Source organism: Megascapheus bottae, chromosome 23 (genome assembly GCF_031878675.1).
Source record: "Megascapheus bottae isolate mThoBot1 chromosome 23, mThoBot2.hap1, whole genome shotgun sequence".
In the NCBI taxonomy this organism is placed as follows: Eukaryota; Metazoa; Chordata; class Mammalia; order Rodentia; family Geomyidae; genus Megascapheus; species Megascapheus bottae.
Window position 1 is genome coordinate 21,391,574 of NC_143531.1, and position 27,287 is coordinate 21,418,860.

The following is a 27,287-nucleotide window of genomic DNA, read 5'->3' on the forward strand; positions in this document are numbered from 1 at the left end:
GAACCTCTTTTAAAATACATTATCTACACCTCAAGTACTCTTGTTATAGTAACAAAATCCTTAAGCTTGAAGATACAATAGTTCTTTAAAAAAATTGTCAAAAATAAATTAAATTCAATCAACTAAGCCAATAATGTCTAAAATATGCATCAATTGGAGATGCATTTCTCCATACCCTTGGGGACACTTAGCAATATCTGAATACAGCTTTGCCAGTCACTAAGGAGGGTACTAGTATCTAAAAGGAAGAGGCCAGGGATGTGTTAGCCAGTTTACAGTGCAGAGCCTTACCAAGAATTATCTGGTCCAAACTATCAAGACTGAGAAGTCCTGAACTAAAATATCACCTTTTGTTAAATACAGGATTTTATTTTTAAATACATAAGAGTCCTGTCTCTAAAATAATTCCATTATCTTTTCAATTGCTACTTTTTCCAAGAATATGATAACTGTATTTTTAAAGCTAGACATCTGTATTAAATATCATTAAAAGGATGCTCAATACCAGAAATCATTATTATCATGTCTATGATTATATTAGGCATATTACATATTTAATATTACTATCCTTAAGAAAGGAAGTCAGATTTTCACCACAGAAATAATAACTGGAAAAGATTACATACTCTCTAGAGAGATTACATACTAGGTGATATCTGCTAGAAACAAAATATGAACTGAGTCTATCTTCAAATCTATGGTAGTCTCATTAAAATGCCATGAATTTAAATTTTAACTTGGCGGAAGAACAAGAGCACTGGAGTGGGGACAGCTCAGTGGTAGAATATGTAGTTGGCAAGTACAAGGCCCTAAGTTCAACCTCAGAGCAATAACAATAGTGACAACCACCAAAACCCCTGGAAAAACAGAACAAAAACACCTCAAATTTCAATGTCTCTGAGTCAAGTGTGCCACCTTAGAAAGGTAACAACAAAATCAAGAGTAGCTAGTTAGGAATTATAAACACACAATATGCAAAAAAAGAGATCAAACCATGCCAATGCTGTAAAGACTCATTTGTATTTCATATATATATATATATATATATATATGTATATATATATATATTTTTTTTTTGCCAGTCCTGGGCTTGAGCTCAATGCCTGAGCACTGTCCTTGGATTTTCTCAAGGCTAGAGCTCTACCACTTGAGCCTCAGCACCACTTCCGGCTTTTTTCTATGTATGTGGTACCGAGGAATCGAACCCGGGTCTTCATGCATGCTAGGCAAGCAGTTTAACCACTAGGCCAAACTCCCGGCACTGTATTTAATTTTTTTTTTTAAATTATTTTATTTCCTTTTTTTTTTTTTTTTTTTTTGCCAGTCATGGGCTTCAGCTCAGGGCCTGAGCATTGTCCTTGGACTTTCTCAAGGTTAGAGCTCTACCACTTGAGCCTCAGCACCATTTCTGGCTTTTTTTTTTCTATGTATGTGGTACAGAGGAATCGAACCCGGGTCTTCGTGCACGCTAGGCAAGCACTCTATCACTAGGCCAAACCCCCGGCCCCTGTATTTAATATTTTTAAAGCCAAATTAAATCAAGTACTTACATAAGTTTATATAGCTTTCATAACTTTAAATAGTCAGACACACTCTCATTCTGGTCTACTGCTAAGATAAATACCAAAGCTTAATGGCCATGGAGCTTAATCAAAACAAAACCCAATGCAAGAAAACATTCCTAAATTAAATTTTGTCTATTATTTTCATCTCAACATTAAAAGACTTATCATGACTCTTGGTATTAACAGAAGGAAAGTGCTCTTACCCTATTAAAGCCATGTTCATGGGAGTCATCCACTTCTCCATTACTTGTCACTGGAATTTCGGCTGCTGAATTTTTAGGAGACTCTTGAGCCATGGTAGACTCCTTAGAGAGAGAAAAACAGTCACTAAAACCAAGTCGTAACAGGCAAATATTCCAAAGACTATATGCATGTACAAAGCACTTAGTTACTAGTTTAATATTTTTATACTATAACCCACTTAATACTTATGAAATAAACATTATAGAAAAATATTTTAAAATGAATCTGGATGCTTTCACTTCACTCAATCTAAATTTCTTGATTTATAAGGAATTCTTTGGGCTACGGATGTAGTTCAAGTATCAGAGCACCTATATTGTATCTCTAGAACTAAAAATCCAATTTCTCAAAAGTGAACAACAATACAGATTTTAGACCTAACAGCCAAATGAAGATCTACTTAAGGAAAGAGTACACAAACATACAACAAATAAAAGTATTATTCAAGGTAAGGGACAGTGAGTACAATAGATTGAAGAAAAAAGAACGTCATAAAGATCTGTCAGATGATATTAAATGGTCCAATGTATGTATAATTGAAAAAGGAGAGGAGGGAGAAAGGGATACAAAACACATATTGGAAGAATCAATAAAACCAGGCATTGACAGCTCTTGCTTGTAACCTTAGCTACTCAGGAGCCTGAGATCTGAAGATTGTGGTTTGCAGCTAGCCTGGAGCTCCCTCTCCCCATGAGACTTCTATCTTCAATTAATCAATGGTAGAGTCAGCCTATAGTGAAAAAGCCAAGCAAGAGCATGCAGCCCTGAGTTCAAGTTCCAATACAAGCAGACACACAGGCACATGTGCAGGCACGCACGTGGGCGTCGGCACACACATGAATTGATGAACCAGGCACTGGGGGCACATCTATAATCCTAGCATTCTGGAAGCTGGGCAGGATGGCTAGCTGATGGCCAGCCTGAGCTACATAGTGATACTCTAGGGAAAAAAGTACAAGGAATTAAAGACCAACATAGCCTCAGATTTGCCAAGATAGAACTCAGATAAAAAAGGCTCAAAAGGAACGGGGAGTTTGGCCTAGTGGTAGAATGCTTGCCTAGCATGCATGAAGACCAGGGTTCAATTCTTCAGTACCACATACATAGAAAAGCCAGAAGTGGTGCTGGGGCTCAAGGAGTGGAGCACTAGCCTTGAGGAAAAGCCCAAGGGCAGTGCTCAGGTCCTGAGATCAAGGCCTAGGACTGGCAAAAAAAAAAAAAAATGTGGGGGGGATCTGGGAATATGGCTTAGTGGTAGAGTGTCTGTCTAGCATATATGAAGCCCTGGGCTTGATTCCTCAGTATCACATAAACAGAAAAATTTAAGAAGGCGCTAGGGCTCAAGTGGCAGAATGCTAGCCTTGAGCACAGACACTCAGGACAGTGCACAGGCCCTGAGTTCAAGCCTCAAGACTTGCAAAAAAAAAAAATTCAAAAAGCAATGTAAGAGAAATGCTCAACATTCTGAGAAATGATTCTAGCAGTTCTGTCTTACAAACATCACAGAGTATACTTACCTGAGCCAGTGACCAAAACTTTATAAAGAACTAATCTTGAGAGCAAGAGAAAAGTAAACACTACTATTAAGGAATACAATGTAATTAATAGCTAACTTCTCAACATAATTTGTAAAGGCTAGAAGAGAATGGAACATTTTTTATAAAATCAAAACTTGAGCACAGAATTGACCTAGAAAACGAACACATTGTACAACCTAAAAAGTGAAAGATGGGCGCTTCAGTGGGTCCCACTTGAGGATGAATTAACAGGACCCATAATGAATAAAGATTTTATAGTGATACTTTATTCCTACAGTGTGCAGCAGGCAATGGATTGCTTCATGTATTTATGCCAATGATTCTTAACCTTCTGCATCTTACAATCACCAAGGGAGCTTTTTAGCTAGTCTACAGAGACTATGATTTAATGACAGTCCCCAGGGAGCCCCATATAAATAGTCAGAAAGCTTTTATACTATTTTACAAAGCTCACTAAATGTGTAGCCAAATAAGAATCACTGCTATCAGTATGTCCTAGACAAAACAAGAAACTGGATACAGCAAAATTAGCTGCATAAATAAATATCTATTGTATTTATTTTAAAATACCTATGATTATTTAAGGACCTTTGCTGCCCTTTCAACAATAGCCCTAGTCACCCAAAACACACAGAAAATCTTAGTATTGGGAAGAACCTACAAAGTCATTTGGCTCAAAACCACAAGATCCCATCGTACACCTATTAGAAGGGCCAAAATTAGGATAAAACCAAGTGTGTGGGAAACAACTAGACTCTATGTTGTTTGGGCCAACAAAGCTAATAAAATCCCCATGGGAAACTACTTAACGGCACTAATGTCAAATATATCCCTATTCAATAACACAGTAGTTTTATTCGCAGAAATCTATCAGAGAAAAATAATGTCCACCGAGACAAGTATAAGAATCTTCCAAGCAAGCTGGGAGTAGGGGTTTACACATCTTATCCTAGCTACTTTAGGAAGCAACGATTGGGAGGATTGAAAGATTTCATTACTTCACTAAGATAAGCTAGGCATGAGAGAGCACACTTGTAACCCCATCTATGAAAAAGTATGGGTAGGATTGTAGTTCAAGGGTTATCCCTGAGCAAAAATGCAAGAACTCATTTGAACATACAAAGGAAAAAAAAAAAAAGACTCGGGCCATTATTCATGTTGGTAGGGCACCTGTCTAGCAGTAAGCCTAAGTGTGTGATTTCAAACCCGAGTACAACTAACATAGCAGAAGCTTTATGGCATTTTATTCAAAACTGCTAAGAATTGGAAAACAACCCAAATGTGGATCAAATAAATTATAGTTGTAAAGCACGGTGGAACACACTTGTAATCCCAGCTACTCAGGAGATGGGGGCTAGATAATCTTGAGTTTGAGGCTAACCCAGGCAAAATTAGTGAGGTTCTATCTCAAACAATATGAACAAAACAGGTCATAGTTCAAGTGATAGATGCCTAACATGCATGAGATACTGGTTGAATCATTAGTACTAAAAAAAAAAAGAAAAGAAAAAAAAAGTAGTAGAGTCATCTGTTTTACAGCAGTAAAACAGAAGTACTGCTATTAAAAAAATATAATAAAGTAGGAAGAAGTTGACTTAATGCTCAGAAATGAAGCCAGAACCAAAGAATAAGTACTGTATGATTCAATCAAAAGGAAAATCAGGAAGTGATCTTTCCAACAGGCAGAACACTTTTTCCTCAGGTTGTCACATCCCTGGAGTAAGCAAACATTTCTTAAGACACATAAAGTAAAAACAATAAAGAAAAAAAACGGATAACTGGACTTCATTAAAACAAATTCCCAATGGCATTACTGCTATCGACTGGGAATGACCAGTAAAGGTATGAATAACAAATGACTGATACTCAAAGCACATAAATTCTCATGTAATTCAAATATAAAATGGTCACTATTTTAACATACTTCACAGAAGAAAACTACCAACTGCATAATAGCTGGCTAAAGTTTGAGTTGGCAAACCAGCTGTTCCTCTGTTGCTGTTATTCAAAGATCTAGACGAGTAACAGAGTTTTTTTTTCTTTCCGGCTGACTGCATTTCATGCTCTGCTGTTCTTAGGTATTTTCCATGTTTAGATATTCTCAGACACAGTACTTAAGAGTTTTCAGACTAGATCAAACAAAGAGTATGTTTGTCAATGACACCTATACTGATAGTTATTTCTCCAGTGAGACAATGTGTGTGTATACTATTATTATTTTTTAGAATGCTAAACTTCATTTGCTGCTGGGTTATGAAACAACTAGTGGGCCTCTCCTCACAGGGATTAACTATCTCATACTCCCCCACCTGACTAATACAAATGATCTGTACATGGATTTGGGGCAGGAAAAAATAAGCCTTTCCTGTTAAAGGAGTTGAAATGGAATTTACTGTTTTCAAAATAAGCCACAGCAAGGTCTGGAGAAACTTAAGGATAGCCATGGCTGCAACAGGATCAAACGTAGCACTGGAGCAATAGGGCACCGGGCCTACTACCAGAGCTGCTGGCAGGGCAAGCAATGGCAGTGGTGCCTTTACTGGACCACTACAAAATCATGAATTGGTGTGGCCTGGATTCTGGTCTCCCAACTCATTTGATTTCTATATCTTCATGCTAAATCCCTTTTCTGAGCAAACTCAAAGACTTCGACCTAAAGACCCAGCCTCAGACTTATAAGCAAGACTTGGAAAAAGTGAAAATAGGTCTAATAATTTCATGAATTTTGTTATTTCCAGTTGTGGAGTTTGAACTCAAGGCCTAAGCACTCTCCTTGGATTTTTTTTTCAAGGCTAGAGCTCTACCACTTGAGCCACAGCACCATTTCCAGCGTTTTTCCTATGTGGTACCGAGAAATTGAACCAGGTCTTCCTGCATGCTAGGCAAGCACTCTACCACTAGGCCAAACTCCTGGCCCCTCATGAATGTTTTTGAGTATTACATGACAACTAATATGGTCTAGGTACTTTTTTCCAGACTATTGAGTACTATGAAACTTGTTTGACAGCCTCACTGTTCCCTACAAAATACTAATAATAACCTCTAAAAACTCATCCTTACTGAGTGTCCACACTAGGCTAGGATTATAGAATTCCACCTCAAAATGCATTGCATTCTTGTTGACAACTTATACTGTTGTTACTTAGCTTTCATAGTATTATATACAGCTAAGGAGCACCTCTTGTTTAATTATTCTGGTATCTAGCAACTCAGGATGAATGTACCCGCCAATATATATTAGTCCTGATTTTCCACTAATACTAGAGCTCTTGAGATGGATACACCCTGAAGACTTCTAGATGTTGACAATTGGAGAATTAAACTAGGACTCTAATTCCAGGATACTCAGTGTGGCTGAGAATGACATCACTTGCCAGAACATATACATATGCTATCATTGCTCCCAGTGGCTCAGTTATTCTAAAATAGGAAAGGCACAGAATTTTCATGTCTGACTGATCAAGCTGGGGATGGTGTGATGCTAACATTTTAAAGGTAAAAGCCAGGGATACCACTCAACATTCTATAGTACTGCACAGGACAACACACCACATTAGAAAATTATCTAGCTAAATGTCATCAGTGTCAAGACTGAGAAACTGCTGGCTGATGTTACAAATCACTTTTACATATAGGCAGGCCCCAAAGGTTGTGATATTTACTCACTTTAATGTTATAACAATTTCTTTTACATTAGAAGACAACAGATCCTTTGGTAGATCTATTCCAGTGCACTTTCTCAGCATTGTACAGCACCAGCCTGGCTCTGGAAAGTGCTTGAAGTTTCATCTCTACTCACTTCACCAGCTGCTTCTGGGATAATCTCCCGCCATTCTCTTCGGATTGGCCAATTTGGTAACCAAATGACCAAAGACCTTTTCTTTACTCCAGGAATACAGAGAAAATTCTCCTCCCTATCAATTCAGGTCCTATTTTATTGCCCTGTCTACAGCTAAAAGGTTCATATAATGTTAGAAAACCATTTTTCTAACACTACTTACATTTTCCAAATCCTGAAAAGTATTTCCTTTTCTTTTTGGTTGGTCGTGGGGCTTGAATGTTGGGTCTGGGTGCTGTCCCTGAGCTCTTCAGCTCACAGCTACTGCCCTACCCCTTGAGTTATAGCAGCACTTCCAGTTTTCCTATAGTTAATTGGAGATAATAGTCTCATGGATTTTAGTGCCCGGCCTGCCTTTGACCTTTGAATCGCAATCCTCAGATCTTAGCCTCCTGAGTAGCTAGGACTACAGGTGTGACCCACTCTCCCCACCCCAATAAGTATTTCTTGACATTAACATGACAAAACACACTTCATTTGACAATTCAACATTTGTGAGACAAGAAACCATCAACAAAGATGCATTTGATGATTAAAAACTATCTTAATAAGGAAAAGAAAGGCCTATTAGTAATATTTTTTACTATTATCAATAAATTACATTATGTATGGAAAAGCTTAATTTCTGAATTGCTTATAAACAACCTAGAAACTTTACACAAAAGATCTAAAAGCTATCTTAGCCTAAACTTCACAGTTCTGTTAAATATGTCTTTAAAACACGAATTTAACCTTGTTTTTTAATCCAGTTTACCAGAGCAAGTAAAATTAAAATAACCTTAAGTTTTTTGTTTGTTTCTTAAATATGTCATGTTTTGAAATGTAGCTCAGTGGCAAAGCACTTGCCTAGCAAGTGCAATGTTCTGGGTTCAATCCACAGCACAAAAACAACACAAAATAGCGATTTTCTTCCAATTCCAAGGACTAAACTTAAAAGAATTTATTTTCTGAACTCCAAAGGCAGTTCAAAGGGTTACGACTGAACATACCCATCTAAGGTTCCATTTTTTCTTGATCATCATTCTCCACCTTTTTATTCCCTCCTTCCAGACTCATCTCACATTTCCTACTGCCTCTATCACATATGTACATATATCCATGCATATTCTTGCTGTATTTTCTCCTTGGTCCCTTTTTCATTCACCGCCCCATTACTATCCTTATTTTGCAATTTTATTTCAACTTCCTGATATTCATTTTATTAAACTGTTAGCTGTTTAAAAGATTTACTCCATGGAGTTTCACTCCTACACATAAAGGTCTAGATTCTTAATTTCAGTCAATTCTAGACCAAGATCAGTAACAAAAGAAAACAAAAAGGGAAGATGAGAAACTGCCAGTATTCAACCATAAGTGTTTCAGTTATGGCTTCATACAATGAAGGCTGTAGTGCTCAGTAGACTTAATTATACATTTCAACAGAGACTATAGTTTGTTCTAATACCCAAAAGCACAAATGCCTTCTGTGTCAGATGAAATTATTCAGATTTTTGTTTGCCTACCAAGAGAGAAAGCAAATCTATTAAACTCATAATTCAAATACTCCTTGAGATTTCCTTCACTACTTGTAAAAGCCTGACCTTTTAAAAATGGTTAACGGATTTACTGCAAAGTGTTAATTTAGCATGGTTCAAAAGTATTTAGTGAATTTTCCTAGTGCATGCATTGTAGGGCTAGTCAACTATTAGAAGACAGGAATTTAAAAGTCCAGCTCTAACTGGGTGGTGGTGGCTCGGACCTACAATCCTAGCTACATTGGAGGGTGAGGTCTGTGGATCAGGGTTTGAAACCAGCCTAAGTAAAAGTCCATGAGACTCTTACCTCCAACTGACCATCAAAATGCTAAAGTGGAGCTGTGGCTCAAGTGGTACAGCAACAACTGAGGAAAAAAAACCTCAAGGTCAGTGCCCCAGGAGCAGCACAAGAAAAAACAAATAAATAAAAAGTCATTACTAGAGTCATACATTTGAAATTTATCTCTACTGACATGAACTCAATAAATTGGCTGTTGCAGCTTTCTCCTTAGTTCAATGAACTAAAACAGGTAATATATATCTGGTACCTTCATAGTTATCTGATATGTAGTAGTATGAGCAATACATATCAGAATTATCCATAAAACTTTCAAAATGAAACAAAAATATATGAAGTCCAGTGTTTATCAGTGCAAGTTCAGTGAATTTGAAATATAAATTCACTAGTTTTGTAATTTCCTCCCCCTGGATTGAGGCACACCAAACCACAGGGACTCGTGATAGTGAAATATGAGCCTAACAATACCAGTTCCACAGAAAATTGTACCTATTGTCACATTCCATATTTAAATAAAAGTCAATACAACTTTTTGTGCATTCTTAAGTGACAAGCAAACAATACTCAAAAATTTCATAGCCAGGCACCAGTGGGGCATGCCTATAATTCTAGCTACTCAGGAAGCTAAGATCTGAGAATCACGGTTTGAAGACTGGGCAGCAAAGTCTGTGAGAGTCTAATCTCTAATTAACCATCAAAAAGCTGAAAGTAAAGCTATACTTCAAATGATAAGAGCACCAGACTTGAGCCCTGGGCCCTGAATCCAAGCCCTAGTGTCAGCATGCGCGTGCGTGCGTGCGTGCGCACATGCACGCACACACGTGCACACACACACACACACACACACACACACACAAATCCAAGCAGGGGTGCTGGTGGCTTACACCTGTAATCCTATTTGGGAGATCTGAGATCCAGCCATGAAAGGAAAGTCTATGAGACTCTTAACTCCAAATTAACCACCAAAAAGCTGAAGTGGAGCTATGGCTCAAGTAATGGAGAACTAGCCTTTGGCAAAAAAAATTCAGGGACAGGGGGCTGGGAGTTTGGCCTAGTGGTAGAGTGCTTGCCTAGCATGCACAAAGACCCAGGTTCAACTCCTCAGTACTACATACATAGAAAAAAAGCTGGAAGTGGTGCTGAGGCTCAAGTGGTAGAGTGCTAGATTTGAGAAAGTCCAAGGACAGTGCTCAGGCCCTGAGCTCAAGCCCAGGACTGGCAAAAAAAAAAAAAAAAGTTCAGGGACAGGCCAGGCCAGGACCAGCACAAATCATACACAAACTACACACACACACACACACACACACACACACACACACACACACACACACACACACACACGCTCTCATCACAAAGAAACTTCTCTCATACATTTTCTTGCCACTTTTATTCAAGTTTTTATTTAAGTTTAGGGACTCAATATAGATAGTCTGAACCTTGATTGAGATGGGCTGACTTTACAAAACAACAGAAAGACCACCCCATCACCTCAGAATTAGACTTGACATCTTCAGTGGCTGGCTTAGATGCACCCAGAGTTGTGGTATCATTGCTGCAGTCAGACATACCTAAAAGTAAAATGTGTTGGACACATATTAAATAACTTAGTTAAAAGAACTGTGTCATCCCACTGATACTCTTTACAATATTCTACAGCACAACTTATTTTGTCACAATTTGTTTTTTAAATATATAAGTAATTATAATCTAGGAATGAGCTCTAGTGGCTCATTCCTAAACCTAAGGCTCATGTCTGAAATGCTGACAACTATATGGTTCAAGGGCACCCCAGGCAGAAAAGTTTGCTAGACTCCATCTTCAAATTAACCAAGAAAAAGGAGGGCTAGAAGGGTGGCTAAAGCAGTAAAATGACAGCCTCAGAAGTGTGAGGTCCTGAGTTCAAACCAAAGTCCTGCCAAACAAGGGGGGGAAAATCTACAATTTTATGAGTATCTGTTGGCTATAGCAGGCAAATATTCTAAAAATTTAAAGCTCAGAGAAAGCAGTTGTGGAGAATGACTAAAAATAAATTTCATAACCAATCATGGAGGCACAAGCCTTTAATCATAGCACTTGGGAACTGAGGGTTGAGGGCAGGAAGATTCTGAGTTTCAAGTGGGTTACAAAATGAAACTTTGTAATTGCTCCCTGTTTAAATGCTATCCATACTTGGATTTTATCATAAAAGTTTAATGAGCTAATTTTGCGTTTAACTTATTCAACACTCTGAGAATGTCAACTATATATGAAGAGCAATCCAATTAGTTAATAGAAATCAATTGAAAGAAAAATAAGGAAAACCGTCTCTATTTGCGGATAATATAACAGTATGCCTAGAAAACCCCAACAAGTTAATGATATATAAAATAATTTATTGAAGTACAAAATTACAAAATAGAGACATTCTTAAAAGGTCAGAGTGGGGGCCAGATAAAATAGCGTATGACAATAATCCCAGCTACTTAGTAGGTACTGGAATCATAGTCCTAGGCGGGCCTGGTCAAATGAACAAGACCCTACCTGAAAAACAACTTAAAAGAAAAAGGGATTAGAGTATGGCAAGTGGCAGAGCACATGTTTACCAAGTGAGAGGCCCTGAGTTCAAACCTCAGTATCATCAAGTAACAAGGGTCATCATTATGAAAGGTGGAAAGTGTGAGAAATTTACAGATTAGAAGAGATTACAGAGAATAACTAAATTCAATCTAAGTTCCTGGATAGGATCTTGGGACAGAGAAAGGACAATAGTTGAAAATTTGGGTTACTTCAAATATGGTTGTAGTTTAATTAAAATTATATTCCTCCAATGTTAATTTCCTACTCTTGATAATTATGGTTATATAAGATGTTAGAACATCAGGGGATCTCAGGTGAAGAATAAAAGGAAATTCTCTGCACTATTTTTTCTTACTGCTCTATAAATCTAAAGTTAGACTGAATGCTTTTAATAACCGTTAAGAAATTTTGAGAGGAAGTAGAGAGATTATCCTTAGATGGAGGAAACTGCTTCCACTATAACAAGAATGGAAGAAGCAATCTACAGACAGCAAATAGTATATTGGAAAATGAAAGAAAGTTAAGGCCATTCACTTTCATTGTCTTTTACTTTCTTGTGAAAATAGGAATTAGCATCAGTGGCACTGTGTTTGTTAAACAGTATACCAGCTAGGAAGATATTACTTTCAGCTCTAGAAAAGACCAATAACCTGAGACAGATAAAAATAAAAAACAAAAAAACAAGAACACATTGTCTGAGAATTGGAGGGAGAGGTAAGTACTAAATCTGTTATTTGTACTTTTAGGTCTCTATGTTTATTTTATAAAGTTATGCTTATTCACAACTTCGATGATTAACATATACAGGAGTGGTAATATTAAAAATGAATGACTTGCTGCAGGTGCTGGTGGCTCATGCTTATAATCCTGGCTACTCAGGAGGCTGAGATTTCAGGGTTGTAGTTTGAAGTCAGCCCAGAGCTCAGGCCCTAAATTGAAGCCCCAGGACTGGTAGAGGGAAAAAAACAGTTAATGACTTGCAATTTATGCTGTTTCAGATACAGATTTTCTGCTGGAAGTATCATTGTTCAATGATAGAACATGTACTTACTATTTGTGAGGTCCTAGATTCAATTTTCAGTACCCCTTTTGGAAAAAATAGACATTTTATAATTTTTATAGAAATATAGTTATTATAAAATATTACCTTCAAAACAGAATGATAAAGCTGGCAGTCAATGGTTCACACCTGTAATCCTAGCGTCTCAGGAGGCTGAGATCTGAGGATTGAGTTGAAAGCCAGTCCAGGCAGGAAAATTCCTGAGACTCTTATCTCCAATTAACTACCAAAAAGCTAGAAGTGGAGGTATGACTTAAGTGGGAAAGCGTCCGCCTTGAGCAAAAAAGCTAAGGAACAGCACCGAGGTTCCGAGTTCAAGCCCTAGTACCAGCACAAAAACAAAAAACAGAATGATAAATTACTATATAAAGGACCATTAATGATTAGACTAGTTATACTGGAAGCTAAAAATGCCGGAAGTTATTTCTAGGGTTTATTTTCTATAATTAGCCAAAAGTATTCATGAACTAATGAATATAAAGATCAAAAAGTCTACAAACTAAAACACTAATTACTATTTGCAAATATAATATACATAATCTTAAATTCGTAAATTACTTAACTGTCTGGAGTTATTTTTATTTAAATTACCTTTTGATCTCTCAAACTGGATCTATCCAGAAGAAAATCACATGTACAAAATTTTAATATGTGAGAATTTTTAAATTTTTTGTTATTGTAACAGTGATATACAGAGGTCTTACAGTTACTTAAGTCAGTAACAAGTAATAACATTTTCTTTTTTGGACAATGTTACCCCTTCCCTCACTCTCTCCCAGTTTTCCCCTCCTGTCCCCTAATACCATAGAATTTAAGAACTTAAACCCAGACCAGTTAGAGCATAAAGTAAAAGATAACCAATGCAAAATGAGGCTGGAGATATGGCTCAAACCGTAGTCTGCTGCTTGTCTAGCAAGCATAAGGCCTTGAGTTCACTCTGCAATATTGACAAAAACAAAAAACAAGAAATAAAGAAGCATATAATGCTTGTTTTTGTATCAATAATAATATAAATATAAAGGTTAAATACAAAGACTAAAGAATTGCAAAGTAGGGGTTGGGGATTTAGCTTGGTGGAAGAGCACCTGCAGGCAAGTCATTGAGTCAGTCCATAGCTCTGGGGACAAAAGAAAGAAAAAATAATTACAAAGTAGAAAGCTATTTGGGACTGGTAATCTTAGCTATTCAGGAAGCTGAGGTGTTCAGGTAGATGATCCTAGCTATTCAGGAAGCTGAGGACTGATATTTAAAGTCAGCCCAGACAGGGGGAAAAAAAAAATCTGTGAAATTATCTCCAACTAACAGCAAAAAAAAGTTTGACTAGAGAAATGAATCAGGTGGTAAAGCATCAAAACTCTGTGTGGCTGTAAGCCTACAATCCTATTAGGAAGCTTTGTATCTGATGCTCACTCTTTGAAGCCACTCAGAGCAGATAAATCTGACTCTCCAATTAATGAGCAAAAAGCAAGAAATGGAGATAGGTTTTAAGTAGTACAGTGCCAGCCTGGGCAGAAAAGCTACCGCATGGTGCCCTGGCCCTAAGTTCAAGCAAAAAAAAAAAAAAGAGAGGGGGCTCTAGCTGTAAGTCCAAGTTTCTCCCTCGTTTCTATCCCCATATCACCTCCAAAAATAAAGAAAAAAAGCTTTAACAAAATATTAAATTATATGTCAGAAAGAGAAACAATTTAGAAGCCGAGCTAATAACACAAACTCAAATATACTTATCCTCACCACTATAGTTCAATTTTTAACCAACTCACAAAGTTAACCATTTGGAGTAGCCTTTCCACTTTCTATTCTAATACACCACCACTTCAAACACCTTTGGAAATCCTACTAGACAGCTATCATCTCTAGAACTCTTCCTCAAAACTGCTAAAGATCAACAATCAGTAATAATTCACTTGCCAATCTCCCATGGCAGCACAATTTAACTGGAATTTGATCTCTATTTTCAATGTTCTAGACTCAGAACTACATGAAAGAAGCACAAACTTTGGAGTCAAACATTTATTAGTTCTAAGATTCTTTCTTTTACTACTTGAACGACCTAGACTAATAATTTTTATTAACAAAAAGAGAAACTAATAGAAGTTAAGACTGCCTCAAACAGTACTTACAAACCAATGCCTAACTAGATGATCAAGTAATGGATTCAAATCATTATGGGGCTCTGTGTGCCTGGCACAGTCTGCAATTCGAGAAACAACCCTCAAAACAGAGTCCTGGTCTCCTGGACATTGCAGGCACTACTGAACCTCCAAGGATGCTTGCAACCTGAGGTCTGAATTCTTGATTTATTCTTTTGAGGTGTATGACCTTGTTCAAAGCACTTTATTTCAATCTTAGTGTCTCCATTTCTAACAAGGTAATGTTATGGTTCTACTTATGTGTCATATCTGGAGTGAAAACAAAATGAAAATGTATGTTAAAGCGCTTCGTAAACCATTGCATACTAAACAAGCATAAGAATTAAACTAAGAGTAACATTTTCTTCTCTAGGCTAAAACTCTCCAACCAACTGCCAAGAGTGGATCACAGATGTGCTGAACCATCTTTGTAAAGAGCTTGAGGGGCCCAGCTACAGACATAAATGTTATATATTTTATGTGTACTCAGAACACTATATCACACTAGGAGAAACCAGAGCTGGCTAATTAAGTCCCTCCTCAGGGTAGTTTTAGGCCTCATCCCCAAATCTGCTTTTATGCTCCTGCTCCAAAAGTAGTGTCACTGCTCCCCATAGAATGAAAAAGGATCCAGCCTGAATATCAAGAAGCTGCTACGTTTTGTGAGATCACAGTACAAAAATGAAAGCATGGCAAAGATAAAACCACATTTCCACACACCACTGGAACAATTATTTGTTTTATAACTACTTATAGAGTCCAAACTATTCTAAAGTATTTGGGAAATTTATTTTTTGTGTGACAGTTAAGAACTCAGGGCCTTGTGCTTGTGAGGCGAGTACTCTACCTGTTGGGTCACACCTCCAGCCCCTTTTTGCACGGTTATTTTCAAGGTAGTTTCATTTTATGCCCGGTCTGTGATCCACCTCCTAAGTCACCGGGGAGGGCAGATGTGTACCACTGTGCCCAGTCATTGTGCTTCCTCTGTAACTGGGATAACTGGAACACATCACTGTACCCAGATCTAGCTATTAGTTGAAATGAAATCTCATGAATTTCTTTTTGCACTAACTGGTCTCGAACCATAATCCCCAGATATCTGCCTCCCAAGTAAGCTAGGATTGAGTCACTGCACTCACTTGTCAAGGATTTAACTTTTGTACATCTCAATATGAATTCACAATAGTTCTAGAACTAGTTTTCAAAGGAGAGGCTTGGTCAGAAGAATAGTATTCACTTAAATAAGTATGCTTGTTAAAGGAAAAAGGTAGTTTATAAAGAGACCATATGTTCATTTTGCTAGAAATCAACGGCAAAGGGAAATAAGCAATACCTGCCTATGTCCATCTTACAACAAACTGTCTAGAAGAAATGGATGAGAACAAGACAAAGAGGAATAAAAATGGAGTAAGGGAAATAGAGAATGTGTGTGTGAGAGGAAAAAAAAAGAGTACACTTTTGTCTTAAAGAGAGTAGCTGAAAATCTGCAAGAGCTATGGCTTCTGTGGTTGCCCAAAGATAGCAGAAAACAAGGATAAAATGATTTTCAGGTTCTTTTGTTTTATAGCTTCATATATGCTAGAAGTGACAATGGTACATATCCCATTTTTAAAGACTGTGATGGTACTTAAGTTGTCATCTTCCATATTATGTGGAACATCTCATTCTTCAATGTACAAATACTGTTTTTTGACAGTTGTGGGCTTGAGCCCAGAGCCTGAGCACTGTCCTTGGACTTTCTCAAGGTGAGAGCTCTACCTCTTGATCCTCAGCACCACTTTTGGCTTTTTTCTATGTATATCATACTGAGTAATCGAACCCAGGTCTTGGTGCATGCTAGGCAAGCACTTTACCACTGGGCCAAACTTCCAGCCCGTAAGTTTTTTATCCAGCTTAATTCTAGCTACTCCAGTGCTACTCTGTACCGGTTATTTTAGTTTTAGTTTCTTCAACTATAAAATGGCAAGTGTTACCTTCCCTATAAAGTTGCTAGGAGGATTATAGGAGATAATCATGTAAAGCACTCAACACATAATGTATAGTACCTAGTAAGCAAACAAAAACCATTAAAGTGTGAGATATAATTTATCTTGTGGATACTGAAACTAATTTATCCTTATTCTTTACCAAGTTATATTACCTGCTCCCTTAAAGGAGAAGGCAACACTGAAGGAAATCTAGTTTGTTATGTGAGTAAAAGTCACTGATTAAACAGATTATGTGTAATGAGCTGTATAATTTCCTTCAAGTTCTAATATTGTATGAAATAAGCTGTAGACTTTTAGAACTTCAACTACCAATTAGCAAGCACTTCACAACAAAGTCATTAGGCATGAAGGTATTCTAAATTTCAAGGAAGAAAATTACTCAAGTACCTAGTACAGAAGGAAGGGAAAGGGGATGTCAAGATAAAGTAGCCGCGTACCAAAGACTTATGGACCCTACCACTAAAATCATCTTATGTGTCCTTCCAAGCAAAGCCAAAGCCCAAGGCAGCTGCCTCTAATGAAAAACAAGAAAATTAAAGCAACGCAAACCCAGAATTTCAATGTTTTATTCTCAGTTGAATCTGGTGGGTTACCTGGTGGGTTTTGATACTTAATATGTATTAAATCATGATAAGCATCTATTTATAAACCCGTGCAATTGACAAAGAAGTGCCACCAACAGCAATTCCTAAAAAGAAATCACAAAACCACAAATCAGGAACTAAGTTAGTTGACAGTGTTGCTTCCTTCTGTAAGTCTAAGATGTAATGTAGAAACACTGAAGTGTTGAAGTAGTCTGAGATTTCAGTGTCAAGCTAGAATCTCTGCAGTCTACTCTCCTTGGACCCTATACAGTTTTATGGGGGGTGGGGTGGGATGGAAGGATAGCTCCAAAATAAATATTTGTTTTCTACGAACTTCAACAAAAAACCAAGTTAAGTGGTGGGTTTTAAATTGATCTGGACATTATTTCTTGAGAGGTAAAAAGAATAGAAATTTTCAAAAGAAAACTTCCCGTGTAGTTTCAGAGGAAACTGGGGGGAGAGAGGGGTCCTGAAATTCACTGATGCCCAGACTACAGGACTCAACTCATAATCCAGGTTTAATACACATCATAATCCAAGGAAAACTAATTTGTGAATTGGAAAAGGAACTGAAGTCACCGAGGCAGGGACATTAGTTCAGAAAATAAAGAGTGGAAACATTCTCTTTTTTTCCCCCAGAGAATGAGTAATAGACTTTGGGGTTGGGTCAGGGCATTCATCATGCAGAGCAAGAAAAACCAACCGAGCAACAAACAGAACACAGGAAGAAAAATATAACTAAAACCATGGTAAAACAGTCACTGTACTTTTTCTGCAATGGCTTCAATGAAATGGCCAATTCCTACAGTCAACACCAAGGGTTGGGTGAACGTCAATTGGGTGCACTTGCTCTGTGGAGGAAGTTAATTAAATGGCAAAGGTGAACACACCCTCACAGGTGAAAGCATAAACTAAAGAAAACGCTTCCTCTTTTTTTTTTTTTACTTAACAAATTAAGAAAAGAAAGGAAAGCTGAGGGACAGCATTCCTCAAAGGGTGGCTAAAGAAATCTGCAGGAAGTGGAAAGTACACACTATTTTTTTTTTTTTAAATCAGAGGGCTGAAAGGAAGATGCTAAAGAGAGCCAAGTCTAGTGTCTGAAAACTTTCTTGATGTTGCTTTCTAGACACGTCAACAGGACGTGTCTTAACAGAGTGGATGGGACCAGAAGGCAGGGCCTGAGTCTCCTTTCCCAAACTCCAGCGGTGTCACCGCAGTGGCAGAGCAGGTCCCCTCCCCGCACCTGGGGTGGGGTGGGGGGGGGCATCGGGTCCCCGCGCTGCGGGGAGAAAGGAAGCAGAGATGCAGGGAGGGAGCGGAGAAATGCCAAACCCTGCAGGCGGAGCAAAGCCGAGAGGGTGCCGCCCTGCAGGCCCGGCGGCCCCCCACCCTCCGACGGTCTCCGGGGGACACTCCGAGGGACCGATGGAATGCGGGGGCAGGAATCCTTGGGCAGACCCGGCTCCCAGGAAGGGCGTAAGTGCCGGGGGGAAGTCTGGAGCAGCGGGCGCGCAGCACCCCCTCCCCGCGCCCCCCGGGCCCGGCTCCCCCGCTCCTGCCCCGGCGGGCCTGCTCCGCCCTCACCTGTCTGCGGGGACGCCGGCGGCACCCGAGTCGAGGATTATCCCGGCCGCTGCTCCCCCCGGAATTGCCTCAACGCGGGCGAGAAGAGAGCGGAAGCGCCACCCGGACCTTTTCCTCCGCGCCCTCCCCCTCGCGCCTGGCTCCTCCGGGGCGGGAGCGGTGCAGCTGTCAGGGGCGCGCACAGGCCAACCGCGGAGGACACCCGGACCCGCGCCGCTCAGCCCGGCCGCCTGCACCCGCAGCCGAGCCGCGAAGCCGGAAGTGAGCAGGCCGGAAGTGGCAGGGTCCTCGCCCGGGACGGCCTCTCTCTCTCTCTCCTCTCTCTCTCAACTGAATCGAGCCGAGAGCCGCCACGTCTCGTTGGTGCCACCGCACCTCCCACAAAGTTCTCCCGCCCCTCTCCAGAGGTTGACCACGCCTCCTCCAAGGGATGGCTCCGCCCCCTCCGGAGGATGCTCCGCCCCTCCGCGGTGGCCCTAGCAACCACATCCGGGCCCCGCCGCTGTCGTTGCCCCGGTAACTTTCTAGCCGCTGCGGTGCGGGGAAGCGTGAAAGCGGCCCCAGAGGTACCGGTCGGCGCTGGAAGTTGGCGCCCGGGCCCAGGGAATGGAGGTGGACTTAGCTCGCCACCACGGAAAAGCCAAGGCTGCTTTCAGCAAAGAAGGGCTTTGGAGCCCGCGGCGGGCGGGCCGGGGAGGGGTGGTGAGGGGCTGAGAGCGGACTCGGAGCCCTCGCCGCCGCCGCCGCGCCCCGCCTCGGCCGCGCCGCGCCGCTCGCTCGTCCCCGCGGACCCCTCTGTCTCGCTCCACTTGACGGAGCTCTGCTTTCAAGTAGGTCACGCTCCGATCTGCACACACGCTCCCACCGTCCCCTCTCCCGGAGCCTAAACCCGAGGTGCGCTCGTCCCCGCGCCCCGGGCGCACGTGCGCGCCACCCGGCCGGGGCAGCGGCGCCCACCGGGGCCGGTCACCCGCAGGTCCCCCGGGCGCACGCAGCTCCTCCGGCCACGCCGGTCCGCGCGCCCCCCGCCTCTCCTCCACCGCCCCGCAGAGCCAGCGGGCTGGTGAGACGTGAGCCGTCTCAGACCCCACTTCTTCCCCGGTCACGTTCGCCGGCCGGGCGTTCTTGATGGGGGGAAAAAAGAAAAAGGGCCCCAGGCAGAACGGTTGCCTCTATTTCCGGGGGGTTTCAATGCATCGTGGAGTATCTGTCTGCATAGCTATCCTGCACAGACTCGTGAGTAGAGACACGGCAAGATAGCCTGAGACCCCTTGTAAGAGTACAGAAATCCCCAAGCATCAATCTAGCCTCAAGGGACCTTGCTCACCTCTAAGTTATTCCGCAGGAAAACTGCAGATATAGGTACCCAACTCACTCAAACCACAGCGATCTCATTTCTGAAGCGTAGAGCGCATTTTCTGCGCTGGGAACCCATCCGTCTTCTTAGTTATCGGATCCCAATCTGGACTTATTACTGCTCTCGAGTGTAGGAACGAGGTAACGATGGAACTTGTAGATAAATGCAAGTTTTGGAAGGGTGACTTCAAGGAAGGGCCTGGTAAACACTGTGTGCCGTGGACAGTGTGTACCTAACTGTTGGAGTCTCTTCAAGGATCCCTGCTTTCCGTCTGGAGTATTGCTTCACCGAAGTTAGTCTGTTACACGGTTAAAATTAGAGATTGTTTCTTCACTTAGAAAGGTGAATCCTTGCTTTGGTTGTTATCTTCAGCGAGATAATTGGCCTTTGTACCTGCTGATAGTTTTGGTACAGATTCCAACTCTTTTGGACTTGCATGGAATTGCAGCTGCTTATTGCTCCTTGGTAAAGATACTGTTAATTATCTTAGGTACTTTTCAGTCCAGTCAGATTCTGGTACTAACTTCCCTGCTCAGGGCTGGTGCTTTACAGCTTAAGGCGTGCCTCCAGTCCAGCGTTTTGCTGGTTAGTCAGAGATGGACTCTCACAGATTTGTTCTGCCAGCTGGCTTTAACTTGTGATCTTCCATGTCTCAGCCTCCTGAGATGGTAATAGGTATGACCCATTGGCTTCTTGGCTAGGATTACTTAACTCTGTGTGCATGCATGCGCGCACATGGGCACATGTACACTAGCTCTAGGGCTTGAACTCAGGGTCTGGGTGCTGTCCTTGAGTTTCTTTTACTCATGGTAAGTGCTCTACCACTTGAGCTACAGCTCCACTTCTGGCTTTTTGGTCTCATAAACGATCCTGGGCTGGCTTTAATCATGATCCTCAGATCTCAGTCTCCTGAGCAGCTAGGATTACAGTCATGAGCCACCAATGTTCAGCGAATTTAACATTTTAAGAAAGCTTTATAGCAAGTACTTGTGCAACTTTATTCCATTATGAGTAGATTATACCTGTATACATGATGAATTAAGTAACATTATGGCTCTAAGTAGCACTTCTTTCTAAAAGCAGGTGTGTTCTCTCTTAAGCATGTGGTGTGGTAACTGGGGAAACTTCTTGTGGGTCCTTGTCACCCTTCCCTTCACAATCTTTTAAGAGCATTTGTGACATACCGAATGAATTCTAATTCTTTATTTTGGCATTCAGGGCTTAACAAGATTTGACCTCAGTTTTTTCTGATATATACAATACAGTATATAGACAACTAGACCAACACTCAGAAAAGCAAGTGATCATTTAGCCAGGTAATACAGTCATCAATGTAAAGGAAGAAAAGTTTAGTTACATATAACTATTTACTATGCTTTTTATACTGCCCTGCAGTTTCCCTCCTGCATATTTTTCTTCTTTGTCCAGCAGAATTTTTTTTCCTCTCTTTACCTGTCATGTCCTTATCCATCCTTTATAGTAGAGTTCAGGTTCTATTTCTCATATGAGTCATTCTTCTCTAATCCCATAGCTCTTGACTTTGAGTCCTAGCTCCTGTCATTGTATATTTGCTTATTTGTTTCCCATGATCTTTTTTGAGAGGCTGAACTGGGACTCATTTTATTGTCTTTATAGCACCCAGAAACTGCTTATCAAAATAGTTTATCGGCTGCACATCAGGCAAATTCCACAGTACCAGCAACTGGTGCTATTTAGAGTAATGTTGTAGACAGGATTAAGCGGACATGGTGACTATCTATTTGTGGAAGACAGAGAGTCAATGCTTTCTTTATTTCTTTCTGCAGAGAGCTGTAAACTACTGATTAAAGGTGAATAACATATTACCCTTATATGCTCTGAATGGGAACAATGCCAACTTAATGTCTTCTAATACAGAGATTTAAAAAAAAACAATGTGGCACAAAAAGGACATTAGAATTGCGGAAAAATACTAAATTAAAACTTTTTTTGTTTTTCTTGTTAAGATACAAAGAGAAAAGTACTGAAGTTCCCAATCAGATGACTGAGTTTATTAAAGGGGAGGTCATCTGGATGGGCCTGACCTAATATCATGAGTCCTTTAAAAGTAGTTTCTTCCTGCCAAAGGCAACAGAGGAAATCAGAGAGATTCAAAGTGCAGAAAAGATTCAACAGGAGGAATGTTCCCAGTGGCAAAATGAAGAGGGCTACAGAAAAGACCTGATAGTGGGCCCTAGGAGCTGAGAGTGGTCCCCGGCAGCAGCTAAGAAAACAGGGACCTCAGTCCTACATAGCAAGTGAATTCTGCCAACAACCTCAATGAGATTGGAAGCAAATTCTTCCCGGAGCCCCAACTAAGAGCCCTGCTTCTGAGTAACATCACAGTTTCTGCTTTATGAGACTCTAAACAGTAATCCAGTTGAGTGCACCTTACTTCTGACCTTTAGAAGGATATACAATAATAAATGGTTATTGTCTTAAGGTATTAAACATATGATACATTGTTACATAGCAACAGAAAATTCACACACTTTAAGAAATTATTTTTACATCTATAAGTATTCCTTTGGGGGTAAAATCTGAGGATCTAGCCTTGCTAGATAAAATGTTATACATTTTTGGGGGTTTGGGAGCATGGTCTAGTGGTAGAGTGGTTGCCGAGCATTCACAGAGTCCTGGCTTCAATTCCTCAGTACCATATTCATAGAAAGAGCTAGAAATGATAATATGGCTCAAGTGGTAGAGCGCTAGCCTTGAGAAAGCTCAAGGACAGTAACCAGGCCCTGAGATCAAGCCCAGGACTGGCAAAAAAAAAAAGTTATGCACTTTTGTTTGGCACATACCTGCTATCTTGGCTGTGGTAGGGCTAGAGATGACAGATTGTAGGAAGGTAGAAGGGAACTCATCTAAGGCCCTCCCTTCGAGTGCTCTGAGAGTACTCCTAGGCTCATGAGCCCTGCTTCTAGCGTGTATTTAACATGGGAATCTTGCTTTCACGTATTATGGGATTTCATGAAATCCCTGGATTGTAGATTCTGAAAAGCTGAAGTTGACCAAGAGAATGAAGAGACCAGTTCAATCTGAAGTGATCTGAGAGTAACCCTCTTTTACAGATAAGGCCTCAATGGTAAGAACATGAAGTAGGATTACCCTGAGTGCTGAATGGCAGTGTTACTTCTTAATTCAGATGTTATTCCCAAAGCCCATGTCATTCTGTAAGTCCCCTGTATACCTACATAGTAGAGGTTCTGAGAAGGTAAGTTTAATACTCCTTTTTCCTTCTGAGTCTTCTTCCTTCTATACCCTCTTAAAAATTAATAAAATGTTTCTTGCAGTGCATTGTCTTGGGCATTTCTGGCCCATGTACATTCAGCTAATATATTATATGGATGCAAAAGTTACTGAGTTTTTAAGCTTTTTGGTAGGATGAGGATAATATTTTTTAAACTGAATTATCAATTGCTTGATTTGAGGGGTTTCTTTTAGTGAACATTTTCTTCCAGCCTCCTATAAAGAGACACTGTCCCCAAATGCTATTAAAAGTTGAACCTCGTGACTACTGTCTGGCTATGTTATTTCTTTTAGAGAAGTCAGAGGGTGCCGTCTGTGACCTCATGTAAAAAAAATAGCCACTAAGGATATATCCAACATCATTTTTAGTTCTTTAATTTTGGCAAGTCCACATTTTCAATGCAGTTTAAATTTGTCTGACTTATTTCAGAAGTATATATTCCCAAGGATTCAAAGACAAATGAGAATTCAAATGGACAGTGGCGTAGATCTTCAGAACATTCTACAGAGAGGCTTCTGAAGGTAAGCATTTCTCCTGGAAAACTCAGTTACATTTCTCAGAAACATCTTCCCATTATTCCTTGTTTAGAGCGTAATAATCGACATAAATAATCTTTTTATACCTGTTCTTTTTTTCAGTTTCAAAAGACAGAGAAGACACAACAACAAACTGTGGAAGTGGACCACCGTTTTCTTCTCTATCCTTGAAGAGACTAGGAAATCAGTGAGTAACATTCACGTGATAATTTTTGGATGCTTTGTTCTTATCTTTGAAGCCTTCAGTGGAGAATAAAAGCACGCGTGGATAAAATGATCATCTTAAAGGATCTCAGCTCCAAAAATATATCAGCAGGACCAGACAGGTTTGACATAATGAGATTTCTATTTTAGCTTGACTTTTGGAACTCTGAGTAAACTATAAACTGGGCTACCCGAGATCCCAAGAAGGACGTTTCTCTTTTCAACCATTCTAGTTACAGCTAACATTTTCCTTCTTCAGGTCCTTTGAAAAAGGATATTTAAGTCATCAGTTTCCCGAGGAATAAGACCTCTGCTATGTATGAAGTAGATTGAAAAGAGCAATCTGTGTCATGCTGTAAAACAAATCAAAGAAACTGATACTGGGAAGTCAGAGGAGAAGTCTCTGCATTAGCACTGGCGGAGATGGCAGAAGCACCCGTGGATGCCTCCACTCTCCCTGTAACAGTGAAGAAAAAGAAGAGTCTGTCCATTGAGGAAAAGATTGACATCATAAATGCAGTAGAAAGTGGCAAGAAAAAAGCCGAGATTGCAGCTGAATATGGAATAAAGAAAAATTCACTATCTTCTATTATGAAGAACAAAGATAAAGTTCTAGAAGCTTTTGAATCTCTGAGATTTGATCCAAAGAGGAAAAGACTGAGAACTGCTTTTTATACAGATCTGGAAGAGGCATTAATGAGATGGTATCGAATTGCTCAGTGTCTAAATGTTCCCGTGAATGGTCCAATGTTGCGGCTAAAAGCTAATGATTTTGCCCAGAAACTGGGACATAATGATTTTAAATGTAGTAATGGTTGGCTGGACCGTTTTAAATCCAGGTATGGTTTAGTATTCAGAGCACAACCTGTAGAGGCCACAGGCGTATCAGTGGACCCATCATCTGTCTGGTACCAAAATATTCTCCCTTACTATTTAAATGATTATCATCCTAAAAATGTTTTTAATATCAAAGAGACTGGACTCCTTTATCGAATGTTACCTACAAATACATTTGCATTTAAAGGAGAAACTTGCTCAGTTGGAAAATTGTACAAAGACAGAATAACTCTAGTGGTTGGTACAAACATGGATGGCTCAGAGAAACTTCCTTTGCTTATCATTGGGAAAAACAGAAGTCCACATTGCTTCAAGGGTCTAAAGTCATTGCCTGTGTATTATGAAGCTAACAGAATGGCATGGATGACCCCAGACATTTTTGAACAGTGGATACAGAAGCTTGATGAGAAATTTCAAGCCCAGCAACGAAAAATAGTGATTTTTGTTGACTCATTCCCTGCACATCCAGAGGTAAAGAACCTAAAGTCCATTGAATTAGCATTCTTTCCATCATGTTTGTCTTCCAAGTTTGTAGCTATGAAGCAAGGTGTTATTAAAAGTCTTAAAATCAAATATCGACACTGTCTTATCAAGAAATTTTTAAGCTCGGTTGAAGGTAGCAAAGAATTTACATTTTCACTACTTGATGCAGTTGACACACTGCATCTCTGCTGGAGGGCTGTAACCCCAGAGACAATTGTTAAAAGCTATGAAGAAGCAGGATTCACATCTCCAAAGGGAGAAAATGACTCAATGAAGGCAGAGAGCCCCGCTGGTCTGGATTTGGTGGCACATGCTCTGGGGGCTGGAGTGGAGTTTCCAGAAGGTTTGTCCATAGAGGAGTATGCTGCCCTGGACGACGATTTGGAGACCTGTGAAGTAGTACCAGGTGAGGACTCGGAGTGGACCAAAGACAGTAAATCTGATGAGACTGGGTTTTACACTTCTGATGAAGAGGAAGATGGGGTCTCTGTAGAAACGGAATCCCCTCTACCATCAAAAACGGAAGCAGTTACTGCATTAGACACCCTTAAAAAATTTCTTAGAAGTCAAGATATGAATGATGGGCTTCATGACTCTTTAGCAGACCTTGAAAATTTTATTAACTCTTTATCATTGAAATAATCAGGTATTGCACATCTGAAGAATAGTAACTTCTTGGTGTATTTTATTATATAAGGTATGCAAAGAGAAATACCACTTAAGTATGAAAAATAAAACAATTACTTTTTGGCTTAATCACCAAAGCTAAGTAAATAAATGATAAATAATATAGTCAGTAAAATTCTACTGACAAGATTTCAAAAGCTTTGTACTTGAAAATGGTATGTATATGGAACAACTTCAGCTCTCTGAGTTATATGCATGGAATTGGTGACATTTTCTTTGTGTTTTTTTAAGTTTAAATCATATTCTGAAATATTTTATCTACCTAGTCTAAGAAAATGGATAGTTTAAATACTTGTTTTTATAAGATTATAAATATGTCATATTATTCTAATGAAACTTTTAAGTACCAAAGTCATTTTAGGCTATTTTTTCTTATATTTAATCTTCCTTATAAAATGACATAAACCATTAAAAATGAATTTTGAGGGCCAGGAGTTTGGCCTAGTGGTAGAATGCTTGCCTAGCATGAACGAAAACCCTGGTTCAATTCTTCAGTACCACATATATATAGAAAAAAAAGCCGGAAATGGTGCTGAGGCTCAAGTGGTAGAGCTCTAGCCTTGAGAAAGTCCAAGGACAGTGCTCAGGCCCTGAGCTCAAGCCCAGGACTGGCAAAAAAAAAAAAAAAAGAATTTTGATCTACCTGTGCACCAAGATGATTGAAAGTATATGTACTACTTTCAGGTTTCATGAATATAAGATCAAATGTAAAACTATGATCCTATTAAGTTTTGTGTCATTGATCACTAGAAGAAATGGGTCTTTCTAAATAAATATATGTATCTGCATGTGTCTAACAGAAAAATACTTTAGTAGAGCATTTATTAAACTCACATCTATTTTAATAGGATTAATCTTAAAATGAAAATGTGAAGAATCAAATGTAGTTACTAAAACAGAAAATATATGGTGCTTAAATATTTAATTGTGATAACATAAGCTTTTTATTTATGATATTTAATTTAAAAGTCATTTTAATTAATAATGTTATTTTAATAGTTAAACTTTTTTCTCC

At 39.7% G+C, this 27,287-nt stretch overlaps 2 protein-coding genes across 2 annotated transcripts in view; one reads left to right on the forward strand and one right to left on the reverse strand.

The window, feature by feature from the left end:
- The window catches only part of Arfip1 (ARF interacting protein 1), a 52,350-nt gene extending 39,421 nt beyond the window's left edge, over nt 1–12,929 (reverse strand). The window contains exons 1-3 of the mRNA XM_090356854.1: nt 12,700–12,929; nt 10,485–10,564; nt 1,769–1,870 (exon numbers count right to left, since the gene is read on the reverse strand). Coding sequence (XP_090212980.1) covers nt 1,769–1,870; nt 10,485–10,562 — 180 coding nt within the window. The 5' untranslated portion in view covers nt 10,563–10,564; nt 12,700–12,929. The remainder of the gene's footprint in view (nt 1–1,768; nt 1,871–10,484; nt 10,565–12,699) is intronic.
- A 6,540-nt stretch (nt 12,930–19,469) lies between these two features.
- Nucleotides 19,470–26,250, forward strand: Tigd4 (tigger transposable element derived 4). The gene is made up of 4 exons (XM_090356583.1): nt 19,470–19,727; nt 23,955–24,046; nt 24,164–24,387; nt 24,525–26,250. The coding sequence occupies exon 4, from the start codon at nt 24,689–24,691 to the stop codon at nt 26,225–26,227; it is 1,539 nt and encodes a 512-aa protein (XP_090212709.1). The 5' UTR covers nt 19,470–19,727; nt 23,955–24,046; nt 24,164–24,387; nt 24,525–24,688; the 3' UTR covers nt 26,228–26,250.
- Nucleotides 26,251–27,287: the final 1,037 nt, after the last annotated feature.

Excerpts from the sequence above, each read along its gene's own strand:
- Tigd4 (XM_090356583.1), top strand. The coding sequence starts at position 24,689 with ATGGCAGAAGCACCCGTGGATGCCTCCACTCTCCCTGTAACAGTGAAG.